Source organism: Aplysia californica, unplaced genomic scaffold (genome assembly GCF_000002075.1).
Source record: "Aplysia californica isolate F4 #8 unplaced genomic scaffold, AplCal3.0 scaffold00475, whole genome shotgun sequence".
NCBI classification, from domain to species: domain Eukaryota; kingdom Metazoa; phylum Mollusca; class Gastropoda; order Aplysiida; family Aplysiidae; genus Aplysia; species Aplysia californica.
The window spans coordinates 615,656-629,324 of NW_004797745.1; the positions used below are offsets into that span (position 1 = coordinate 615,656).

Sequence of the window (13,669 nt, forward strand, 5' to 3'; positions counted from 1 at the left end):
CAACTCAGAGATTCTTGCCTCACAGAAAACTCAACGAGATTGGTACATAGTACCGAAATACAACTGTATTTGACCCAGACGCAAAAAACAGTACTGGACAGAATGTTGGTCATATCAGCAAGAGCATCATAAAAATGTAGAAACGTACTGGAAACGTACTGGTATTGGCAACAGTAAAACTCACCTTGCCCGATACATGTCCACACTAATAAACAAACACACACTCACACACACACACACACAGAGAAAACACTGCAATCTTTCCCCCATCCTTGGTCATCGATTTTCAAAAAACTAAATGAAAAACCTTCAAGGAAAGACTGGGAGGCCAATACCGGGATGTCAAGCTTTGATGGGGAAGTCGATCAAAAGACTGGGAGGCCAATACCGGGATGTCAAGCTTTGATGGGGAAGTCGATCAAAAGACTGGGGTATACCTGGACAGTCTTAGTACTCTCACACAGATAGATTTACACACACAAACAAACACTGGCAAACACACACACACACACACACACACACATACACACACACACATACACGCACACACACACACACACACATACACGCACACACACACACATTCACGCACACACACACACGCACGCACACATGCACGCACGCACACACACATACAGAAAACAGCTGGGTGCGGTCACACAGCTAACTTAGACTGACGTCTGCTTCAGCAACACAGGCTTCTGCCGCGAGCTTCTCCTCAGAATGCCCTCCATGACGAGGTAGCCAACCACCGACAGCAAACAGATGCAGCCTATGATGTAGATCTTGTGCTGCATGCACAGAGTGTTGGAGTAGCCGAAGCTGAAAGCTAGCCCGAGTCCTTGAGCGACTCGAAGACCAGCGAAAGCCTCTTCGTATTTGTCCGGGAACACAACGCCCATCAGACCTGGAAAGACAAAGAAATGGGAAAAAAAATTAATTTCTTAAAAAAAAAAAAATCAGACATAATTAGGGCTGTCTTTACAAAAACAAAATAGAAGAAAAAAGGCAAAGTATCCATTTTTTCCATTAGGTGTGAAGTTTTGCAGCCAGGTGTAGAGAGCCAAAGGAGGGCCTACCTTCTTTCCTTTCCCGAGGCTAGTTTTACCTGGGCTGCTTTTCTAGGCACTCCATTGTCCCGCTGATCTTTTTCTTTCTATTGTCCCGCTGATCTGTTTCTTTCTATTGTCCCGCTGATCTGTTTAATCTATTGTACCGCTGATCTGTTTAATCTATTGTCCCGCTGATCTGCTCCTTTCACTTTCTATAAAAACTAAAACAGAGAACTTTTCTCTGACAATAAACACATTTTTCAAACTGCATCCAGTGGTGGCGAACAGACCGATATGTTTGGGAAGATTTCTGCTGAGAGAGAAGTGAAGAGTCATGTGGAGTCTACAGGCAGAAAGTTGAAAGACATCGCTGGTACAACCTGTTTCCACACCCTCCACATATTCTCTTCACGGTGGGGTTGGGGGGGGGGGGGCTGGGCAGTACTAACTGCTATTCAGCCTATACTTAGAACAATTGTGAGGCATCATGGGTGAAATCAAGCGCTCGTCAAAAAATCAAATCGAAGAAACAGGCATTTTTTTGCCAGTTTGGCAATTTTTACCTAATTTAGTTTTTTTTAGCTGGACACCTTTTATGTCTTTTTTAAAACACATTTCTACGTGAACTTAACGGGAAAACTTTGATCAAAGGCACACAATATTATGTCATTTTTCAGTTTTCAAGCACTCTCAAGATATTGAAGTTACCAAACTTTGGCGGCCATTTTCTCGCAAGTTTTACCAATGAAACCGAGCAACCCCACCTCCTTCAATCGCAAATATTTCAACTTCTCTTGTCAGGCAAGGATTTGGAGGATCCTGCTTCATAAAATATAAGCTGCATACAAAATGGAAAAAAAATAATTTCCTGTAAATTTAACGCCTTGATCAACACAGTTCAGATATTGGAGGCCCATAGAAGCCATGAGACAGACAGACATGAGACAGACATGAGACAGACAGACAGACATGAGACAGACATGAGACAGACAGAAGACATGAGACAGACATGAGACAGACAGACATGCGACAGACAGAAGACATGAGACTGACATGAGACAGACATGAGACAGACAGAAACCAGGAGACAGACATGAGACAGGCAGACATGAGACAGACATGAGACAGGCAGACATGAGACAGACATGAGACAGACATGAGACAGACAGACATGAGACAGACAGAAGCCTTGAGACAGACATGAGACAGGCATGAGACAGACATGAGACAGGCAAACATAAGACAGACATGAGACAGACAGAAGCCTTGAGACAGACATGAGACAGACAGAAGCCATGAGACAGACATGAGACAGACAGAAGCCATGAGACAGACATGAGACAGACAGAAGCCATGAGACAGACATGAGACAGACAGACATGAGACAGACAGACATGAGACAGACAGACATGAGACAGACAGACATGAGACAGACAGAAGCCTTGAGACAGACATGAGACAGGCATGAGACAGACATGAGACAGGCAAACATAAGACAGACATGAGACAGACAGAAGCCTTGAGACAGACATGAGACAGACAGAAGCCATGAGACAGACATGAGACAGACAGAAGCCATGAGACAGACATGAGACAGACATGAGACAGACAGAAGCCATGAGACAGACATGAGACAGACAGAAGCCATGAGACAGACATGAGACAGACATGAGACAGACAGAAGCCATGAGACAGACAGAGACAAGAAAACACCCCCACCAATAATTAACCTCATTTCTCTCACATTTAAGATTGGCAGGCTATCCACTGTACCCCATTATTGCCTCCTCTTCTTCTTCTTCTTCTTCTTCTTCTTCTTCTTCTTCTTCTTCTTCTTCTTCTTCTTCTTCTTCTTCACGAAACAGTATTAGCAAACGAAGAGGACAAAAAATGATGAGGCTAAAACTAAATAAAACTTACTGTTCACTAAAGTACAACCTACTGTTCACTAAAGTAAAGTACAACTCACTGTTCACTAAACTAAAGTACAAGTTACTGTTCACTAAAGCACAAGTTACTGTTCACTAAAGCACAACCTACTGTTTATTAAAATACAAGTTACTGTTCACTAAAGTAAAGCCTACTGTTCACTAAACTAAAGTACAACTTACTGTTCACTAAGCCAAAGCACAACTTACTGTTCACTAAAGCACAACCTACTGTTCATTAAAATACAAGTTACTGTTCACTAAAGTAAAGCACAACTTACTGTTCACTAAAGCACAACTTACTGTTCACTAAAGCACAACTTACTGTTCACTAAAGCACAACTTATTGTTCACTAAACTAAAGTACAACTCACTGTTCACTAAAGAACAACTTACTGTTCACTAAAGCACAACTTACTGTTCACTAAAGCATAACTTACTGTTCACTAAAGCACAACTTACTGTTCATTAAAGCACCACTTACTGTTCACTAAAGCACAACTTACTGTTCACTAAAGCACAACTTACTGTTCACTAAAGTACAACCTACTGTTCACTAAACTAAAGTACAACTCACTGTTCACTAAAGCACAACTTACTGTTCACTTGGCTGATCCAGATTCCGTCACTGACCCCCCAGACCCCCATGAGAGCAAAGTACGGTGCCAGGGAGTCTAGAGTGGGGTGCCACACCGACATAAAGGTCAAGGCCCCAAAGTTCAACGTTGCAGCTGTTAGAAGGAAAAAAACACAAAGAAAACATTTCAGACTCAAGAACACAAAAATGTTGCTCAGTTTTCCCCATTAGCTATGGCAAGAATATTGTTGCAACAACAACTGAAGATTGAGCATTGATCGTGTTTGGCATTTTCCAAGGACAATGGCAGTCCTGACTATCTGTTAACGTTTTTTCCTCCTCCAGGTGGAAATGAACAAATGTCTTGTGAATGCAGGTACCATTACTTACTCCTCATGGGGATTTCGCAGGAGAGACACTACTCTGATCACAAATTCAAATGTGAATAAAGTTTTTCAGAATTTCCTTTCATTTGTACCTTTTCTTCAGAGACTATAACTTATACTATAAACAAATCCGAGTTATGATAACTGGATTGGAGTCAGCAAGAGTTGGTCAACTGCTGCTGACTATAAACAATAAAAGTCACCTTTGAGTTGTACCTACATGATACAAGACCTCTTCTACAACTATAGGAACTGAATTTCCAATTCTGAAACCGAGGGTTTTTTTACTCTTCCATGATGTTGGGGCAAAAACAGCCCTCATTTACAGTACTCAGTCTGAAGACATGTTCTTGTCTTTTATTTTTCTCATTTTGTATAAAATGTGGATTAAGGAACAGGGAGCGACTGTTTTTTAATACGGAAACAGTTCTGGTTGCTCTTTTTAAAAGTGTTGTGCATTATCAAAAAATTTTACAGAAAAAAAAAATGAAAATGACAACAGTAACAATGTAATATTGTTTTTCTTTATCAGGATTTAACAGCCAGTGAAATATCTGTGGACACACTGGATGCAGATGTCGGAAAGATGGTTCTCTTTATCAAGTCCTGTCTGCTGCTGTCCTACAAGGGGGCCCTAGCCAAAGTTCTTGTCTTTTTCTCATCAAAGCATCATTAGCTCCAAAAAGATGTGTGGATTTACCCAAAAACAAATGTAAAACACATCCCAAAAATGTGGTCAGAGTTTGGACTCTGTTGTGCTGGCAATGTCAAAGTGAGTGGAAAGAACGCTTCATCAAATCCTCTCATGTTGTTACACCATTTTCATTTTCTTACTCTTCTCTCTATCTGCCTGTTCAACCCTTCTTTCAAGCAAAGTTATACTTGTTCATCCTCGAAAGCTGCGATACCTCCAAAAACATGACCAGCTCTACATGGTACTCAACACAGATTTAAACATTTAAAAAAAACAACAGATAAAAAGAATTGGATTAAGATATCACCTACAGTCTCTCATACCACAGTCTACAATTGGGAAGGGAAAAAAAAAGCCTAAATGAGTCCCCATCCCCTCCATAAAACATTTACTACCATGAGACATACATGATATTCATTGATATTGTGGTCAACACATAAAAGTTCATTGGTTCAACACGTGCGAACAGTCTCTATTCGAATACATTCTCTACAGAGAAAAAAAAGAACAGTGGGCATAAAAAGATGACTTCTTGAAGAGTTCTACAATTTGTCTGTCACTAGAACTATAATAGCATTTATGTTCGATCCAAACATGAAACCATTCATGGGATTTGGGGGAGGGGGTTCTGCTGAACGTCAATTTGAACGACCAGCTTGACATTTCTCATTTCTGTAGCCAACATATTCATCTCTTGTTTTTTTTTCTCAATCTTTAATATTTTTTAACCTCTTCCAGAGAAAGAAAGAAAATAGATTGTACTCATCAGCTGGAAAACAAAGTGTATGCATTTGAAACAATCAGCAAGAATGAATGCTCACATTTTCCGACTGCTAAAAAGCACTTAAAGCTTTTTTTTTCTCCACAAATTTCGATACACCATCCACACTAGTACCCTGTGTGTCAGCAATTTCTGACCTACTTTGATCATTCTGCTATTGACCTCTGAGATCCAGACATTTGAACCAAAGTTTTCAGTTTCTCCCAAACACAAGGAGAAAAATTCAAAGAAAGCTGAGTAGGCATTCATTCACACCGACTGGGTTATTAAATGACAAGGATGAAAATACAGAAATTACGAGACTGTCATCTTCGATGGGAAATTAATTTTACGAAATATTTAAAAATTAGATTGTCCTAGAAATCTTCATTGCCTTAATTTCTGTATTTTCATCTCAGAATGGATTTTGCAACACACAATGGTTGTTGATTTTTCTTTTATTTTCATTTCCCACAGTCACAACTTCTAAAAAAAGGCATTTTTTTCTCCATAAAGTAATGCTCATTTAGTAGCAGGTAATTAAATACACTCTGAAAACAAATGATGGAAACGGCTCAGAGACTGAAGTTACAGAAACGCATCAGACAAACACGTTATGGACATGCTTCACTACCCTGGACTTCTCATGGTGGGTTTTCTTTTTTAAATAAATCTGACTGCAGCATGAGAAATGTGACATTATCAACATGAAGAATCTCCCGTCAGTAGAAACTATTCACTCTCAATGATAGACGTTACAAATGCTCTTTCCAATTTCCCTAATAAACTAATGCTGTCTGATGCTGGATTTTGTAACCTCCGTAGAATTCTGAGTGGAATCATCTTTACCACTTGTACGTCCTGAAAAATTCCTGCCAATACAGACTAACCAAGTCCTCGACATTGCATCAGCTCTACTAGTATCTTCATTCTCTTGACCATGTATAACGGGACTGTCGTCCTTCCGTTGTGATTTAGACTTTTGTCCTAAGCAACTATCGGACAAGTCACTGTTCAGGTTATTACCGAGGATGTCAAATGGTATCCAGAGCGGGTCAAGAAGAACTGTCAGGATTTCCAGACTTTCAAACCCCACTAGGAATCAGATCTGGAATTTACACGTTGCTCACGCCCACATCCAAAGGCTCCATGACAGACAACTGTCGTGGTTACTCACAGTGACTACAACAATTGCCATGGCAAGTATTCAGTCAGCTTTCTGATCACATAGAAAAACAAATCAACATTCCACAAAAATAGTTTTTTCTGACTGTAAATGTCAATAACTTCTACCAACGCATCAGAAACTAATGTTCCTCAAAACTGGAACGTAATTTGGTCCATTTGTCACATTCCAGATTCTCCGTCCACACCACTGGATTCTTCAAGAAGCGCCAGCGGACATAACAGCTTCCCTAATCTGATACAATGTCATGTGACCAGACATAACTGTTTCCATAAAAATAAACTGACACAATGTCATGTGACCAGACATAACTGTTTCCATAAATAAACTGACACAATGTCATGTGACCAGACATAACTGTTTCCTTAAATAAACTGACACAATGTCATGTTTTCCATAAAGTGACACAATGTCATGTGACCAGACATAACAGTTTCCATAAATAAACTGACACAATGTCATGTTTTCCATAAACTGACACAATGTCATGTTTTCCATAAACTGACACAATGTCATGTTTTCCATAAACTGATACAATGTCTTGGTTCTTTCACCCTGTGTTAGGCAGGACTCAGGCCATGGCGACCATTAACTCTCATCAACCACCACAATCTTCTCTGCTCCAACAAGAGACAACAGTCACTGTACGCTACATAAAGCATCTCTAAGCTCTTTGCGTCTTCATTTTTTAACTAAAACTTAAGGCTTTGGTTAAAGGAAAAAGAGCAAATGATTTTAAAACAAAACAACTATTTTTCCTGTCAATTCACTCCGTGGTATTGACGAGTTTGGTTATAAGACAATTTAGGTCAACAAAAGGGGGCCTGTGCGGCAGCTGTATACATCTACTGTTCCGACGAAACACGAGCAGAGAACAAAGTTGTAGTTGATACGAATTAATAACCTGAAAAAGAAGATGCCAAAATGCAAAAGGAAAAAAAAAAGAATAGTTTATAGCACAAATGTTCTTACAGGACACATCTTCCCTTCAGTGACAAAGAATCTGTCAAACTGACGCAATCTGTCTCAGGGATCTAGAACTTTTTCTTCAAGTTCTTCAAGAGAGCTTCAGCTGTCGATTTGTCACATAAAACTTTGCTGAGTTGGCAACAACAACAAAATGTTCAAGAACACTAAAGAAACAAAAGAAGGTGTGAAGTGCACTCATGGTATGAATGACTGCGCATGATGTGTGCCGGCTACAGTTCACTGGCTGTTACCACTATTTTCTGGACACCTCAGTTTTCAATCCTTACCATAAGTGGAAAAGTAAAGATGTATTCCCCTCTTTTAGTATTGTACTGAAAGATGTAAGTATGTCGTTTAATTTCAATCAAGGACATGTACTATTTGGTACACAACCAATTGAAATAAGGTCAACTAACACTAATGCCAAACCAAAATCTTTGCGTTGCTCTTCCGTTGTTTGTCTAGAATCTGATTGCTGAGGACGGCAAAATGGCCGACGGTTGAACCCAGCCAGTATAGCGTTATTGCTCACAATCAGATTCTAGACAGCAAAGCAGCATACTCCATTGGCCATAAGGGAAAATCTTTTTCTTTCTATTATCCCAATACTTTTTATTGCATAAGAAAAGCTTGTGACTGTTTCAATGAGATAATCCCCCATGTGAAGTATGCATGCTCCTCGGAAAGGTGGGAAAACTGACCAACAGTTGGGCCCCGTGAGGCTTGTGTTAAGTTCACACCAATACGGTAAAGCTCTGGGCATTCTCTGCTTGACAAGTTCTTACCTGTGCACCCCGTCCAACAGAGCAGGGGCCGCAGAGAACCCCCGTATACTCACCAACGCCACAAATTGCTCTTTACAAAACTTTGGAAATCATCTAAGCGTCTTAGTGCCTCTAGAGTGTCCAGTAACACCCTGGGACCTCTGGGAAGACCTCAACGGTTCGGTTCATCTGCCCTTCAAAGGCCTGGTTCATCTGCCCTGAAAAGCGAGGTCATCTGCCCTTCAAAGGCCTGGTTCATCTGCATCCAAAGTGGTCCACAGACTCTCTCCATCTTCCCATCTCAGCTTTCAGGTTGAAGCTTTTGGTTAACAGGATGAGCTTAAGGAAGTCTTCAAAACAAACCTAGTCAGCAGAGGCACACAATCTACCCCTGAAAATGATCGACGTTGTTGATGGGTCTGGCCTCCAGGTCAAATTCTCCTCTTTAAATCTTTTCATCTCCGCTGAAATTAGAATGAAGGTGAGACGTACTTCAGATAGGGATCTTAGAGTGCAACTAGGCGAGAGTAAGGGTGATGATTTTGGAGCGCAGGTTATAGCAATGGCAAAGAAAAGGTCAAAGCAGGGTCATAGAGGCCAGCCTTAGCTCTGCTTCGGGGAAAGCGTTGGGACAGATCTGAGAAAAGCGTTGATTACGTCAAAAAAAAGTTAACATCCACCAAATTCATCATCAATAAATAATCTCAGCTACCACCCCTCCTTTTCATAAATAAGACCTAGCCCAAAATTATTCTTATTGCCAGAAAGGAAATCAAATTTTACCAACTTTATGAAAAAGTCTTAAAGAAAAAAAGTCTCCCTGCAAACTGAATGCATTATGCCCAGCACCAACAGCACGCCAAAAGTTTTCAAAAGGTTTCCCCTGCCCCGCTGCACCTATATATATATAATCATTCCTCACCAATAATCCGATCTGTGTACCGATACATTAGAGCATTTGTATTTTTCAAGAACCTACATCAACCCTTCACACAAGTGAATTCTATGATATTCTTTCGGAGAAAAAAACACAAAGCGTTGGTAATAGCTTACATACCCAGGTGATGCTGATGAATGAATTCTATTTCATTGTCATTATCTACTTGGTGAGGCGGCGCAAGGATTCACCAATAGAAAAGCGACCTGCGCTTGAAGGATGTATTCATTCTTCACCTTGCAACATCTCTAAATCTTTTTAGTTAAGAATGGGGAATAAAGGTTTCCAATTACCGCATGACAATATTCACAGATCTGAGTGACAAAAAATGTGAAGTTCAAAATAGTTCAATACTGCTATAATTCACAATGGCATTAATATTGAATGAGTGCATTCTAAAGTGATTGCTTTCATTATTTGTACCCATCTGGGGTACTTAAAGGGACATCTTTAAGAGGCTGTTCCTTTTCTAAGAAATAAAAACCAAAGCTTGCTTCCTGAACAAAGCATTACAGGATACTCTGCTCTTATAGAGATTATAGCCTAACTGTTTCAGTAAGTATGTAAATAGTAAGCACAAAAGCAAAAAAGTAAAAAAGTAAGTAAATAAGTAAGTCGGTAAGTTGATTCCGTATACAGAGTAAACAGAATGTTGAGTGAGCCAACGTGTTCGGAGAGAATATGACAAAATGACAAATGACAATATGATAAAATGACAATATGATAAAACAATCAGGTGTTCAAATAGCAGCATGGAAAGTAATACAAACTTTTCCTTTTGATTAATTCAGCCAATCACTGTCCTCATTACTAGAAGCAAGCCTCCTAAACATTACAGTAAGAGAAAAGAACCGAATGTATTTCAGAACATAAATGATTGGGCGACATACCAGTGAGAATAAGGGACGTGCGGCCGGTGTATTTAGTGAGGAGACCGCTGAGGTATGAGCTGACGCTCCCACACACGCCCAGGCAGATCATCGTGTAGCCCACCATGTGAATCCCAAGCGGACACGTCACGAACGCCTGACAAAAAACAGGGAAAGTATTTTCAAGTTCAATTGAGCAAACAAACATTCTCCTTCTATTTCCTACTTTCCAATAAGCCTACAAAGTGTAACAAAGTGTAACAAAGTGTAACAAAGTGTAACAAAGTCAAAGTGTAACAAAGTGTAACAAAGTGTAAGTGTAACAAAGTGTAACAAAGTGTAACAAAGTGTAAGTGTAACAAAGTGTAAGTGTAACAAAGTGTAACAAAGTGTAACAAAGTGTAAGTGTAACAAAGTGTAACAAAGTGTAAGTGTAAGTGTAACAAAGTGTAAGTGTAAGTGTAACAAAGTGTAACAAAGTGTGACAAAGTGTAACAAAGTGTAAGTGTAACAAAGTGTAACAAAGTGTAAGTGTAACAAAGTGTAACAAAGTGTAAGTGTAACAAAGTGTAAGTGTAACAAAGTGTAAGTGTAACAAAGTGTAACAAAGTGTAACAAAGTATCAAAGCCATCTTGGCATTAAAAAACACATAGAAATATATAGGCCGACCCACACATCCAAACTATTTGTTGGAATTTGAAGAAGAGGAAAAGAAAAAACTATTCTTCTTCACCACCCCCAAGAAAAAAAAAGAATTTTCCATGATTGAGACAAAGAATTATTAACAGAAGGATCTCAAGAAAAACTACAGCAAATACTTTGTTGAAATAAACACAAGAAGAAGGCAAAACTACCTCAAAAAGCTTCTCTACAAAAGAGCAATCTTCATTGTTAATATTTTGCTATGCACTGTAAAAGATTAGTCCCAATTTCTTACTTTGGTGACTTCTGCAGACACAAAGCCAAACTGCATGACCGAGTACATGGATATCGGCAAAAGGAGCAGGAACTTCCTGTTCACGCTGAACTTGACGAGGGACAGGAGCTGACTCTTTGTTTTCTGTAGTCGCGATGTGTTTGGACTGAACAGACGAACATTCAGCGGCTCCAGGATAAACATGGCAATGAGAATGGCCAGGACAATACAGCCCATGTAAATGCCAAACAGGACGTACTTTGTTTCCACGCTGACAGAGAAGGCACTTCCCTCGAGGTCAAAGTGCTGGCAGTACTCTGCACCGCACAGATGGAGGTGAGTAACGTCCTTCAAGGTCAGGTTCGACGGGAGTGGTGGAAGACGGGAGTTCACATCGGCAGAGAGAGATGTTGGCGCTTCCGCTCCATAGGACAAGTTCTGAGAGTGATTGAAAGCTTGAGCAATGACGAGAGAAGAGTTGGCAGCTGTGGCATTCTGGGCCAGGGGATCGGGCGTCTTCCCAAACATGAGCACCAGGGAGGCGATCAGATTGCCCACGATGAGGTAGCTCTGGTAGATCAGACAGAAGATACCAAAGAACCGTCCAGAGACAATCTCGAAGCTTTCATTCTTTTTTTGAGCACGTCCTCGGGCCAGGAAAGTGACATAGGTGCTCATGGCGTTCCACAAAATGGCCGTGGACCAACCCTGGATGAACGAGATGGGAGCCATGATCCACAACGTTGGGTAGATGTTGGCCGCCACATACAGTAGGTTGGGGATCAAGTTGATGATGATGGACGTTCTGGGCTGGAAGTTTTGGACAACAGAAACGCTGAACACACTCCCGATCATATAACCAGCAAACGTGACGGCCATTGATATGACTCCAACGCCCCCCTCGTGGTTGATGCTGCTCTGCAGATTGCGCACGGAGCCAATAGCGGTGAACAGCAGGGTTATCACCAGGCTCATGGCTACCAGATTTCTGGTGTGACGAGAGCTGGGAACAACGTCGAGCACTTTTCCGCCATCGATGAGGCTGACACCCTGCCCCGGGTCCTTGTCAAATCCCTTGTTAGCCATGTTGTTGAGAGAAGCTAGAGAGCCAAATGTCAAGTCATCTTTGAGATAAATCAAGGCTTTTTGGCAAGCCCTTCCCACCTTTGAGATCTCTGTTAAATCTAAGAAGCTTAACCGTTCATGGAGATTCTGCATGGTTCCTGCTCTTCGGCTGTGTTTTGGGGTCTCTGACTCCCCTAGACTTGTCTGACTCTCAAACAGGAAGGACTCGTCAACGACGGTAATATTGTTTGTGATCTTGGTGTACATTGTTGGCTCCACTTCCTCCCCCAGGAAAGATTGAAGTTCTTCGTGTTCGGTGATGGGGATCAGGGAATGTGGGACAAAGTCATCCAGGGCCGTTTTCTCTTTGTCCGTTTCTTCGCCAGCAATGTCGTCATCAGGACTGACCTCAGTTTGACTGCCGCTGCTTTCCTCTCCCTCCCCCAGGAGTGGTTGCTCCGACTTACCTCCCCCTTGTTCACCGGCACTCTCTTCATCCTCACTTTCTTTATCCGTACACAACATCTCAGAGCTGGAGTAGGAAGCGTATCCGTTATTGTAGTAGATCTCTTGCACGGCTTCAACCGGTTTCACAGCTCCGGTTTCTTCGTCCGACTCGTCCGGTCTGATGAGGAAGTCTGTGCTGTTCACGCTGGACACGGTGTCGGTGTACGCGCTGCTGAAGGTTTCCCCCGTCGACGACACCGTCTCTGTACTCTCCGAGCTATCGCGCCTCACTCTCTGAGTGCGATCGGCGTATTCCACACCGCTACACTGGCTGTCAGCACCAGGATTTGGATGAACCAATTTGTCAGCATCACCGAGACAGTACTGCTGGGCGTTGTCCAAGTTCCAGGACATATCCTTCATGAGGCAGGGGTCAGCTGGCGGGAGGTCGCAGAATCTAGTTTGAGAGTTATCAGTGATTGGCTGGAATGAGTCCGAGTAGAGTGTAGCATTAGCACCGGTCATCACATCAGGCAGGAACTGAGTGGCATCATGAGACAAGGGAGAGGAGTGAGAGTTGAGAGCATCACAGGGAGGAGGTTGTGGGAGGAATGGGTTCGTTTCCGAGACCAATGTACAGCTTGTTTGCTCTGGGCGGAGATGGGAGTGGGAAGAAAGCTGAGACATGTCGCTGTGGTCGTTGTTCAGGGTCGGGGTGGAGATAGCGGTCGCCAGGAGGAAGTCGGGTGGCATGGACACACAGGTGGACGGGAGAGGAGGGTTTACAGCGGGAGGTTCAGAGGTCACAGCAGTGGTAGGGTCAGAGGTCACAGCTGTAAAGCCGTGAGGGCCAAGCGTTCCCTCCACACCCGTGAGCTGAGGAGGCGGGTCCGGGGGATGCTGACTGACGACCATCTGGACCATTTTCTCCGCTACGATGAACCTGAACAAGAAAAATAGGGACAGTGTTCACCCCGGAATGCAGATTCCTTTCATCTGTGAGTGCCAGCTGATTGGCTTAGCTTTGACTTTTGCCCTATTTAAGACTAAATTTGAATACGAGTGAGAACGTGAAGATGTGAAATAACATTAACAATAGAGAAACAGACCAGTGCAAA

General features: G+C 41.9%; 1 protein-coding gene across 1 annotated transcript; it reads right to left on the reverse strand.

Moving 5' to 3' along the window:
• Positions 1–562: 562 nt before the first annotated feature.
• On the reverse strand, positions 563–13,494 carry LOC101856043 (the record flags this gene model as incomplete). Its single annotated transcript, XM_005105532.2, is given in 4 exon segments — positions 563–907; positions 3,580–3,711; positions 10,144–10,279; positions 11,061–13,494. Coding segments are annotated over 4 exon segments (2,922 nt in total). The 3' UTR covers positions 563–668.
• Positions 13,495–13,669: the final 175 nt, after the last annotated feature.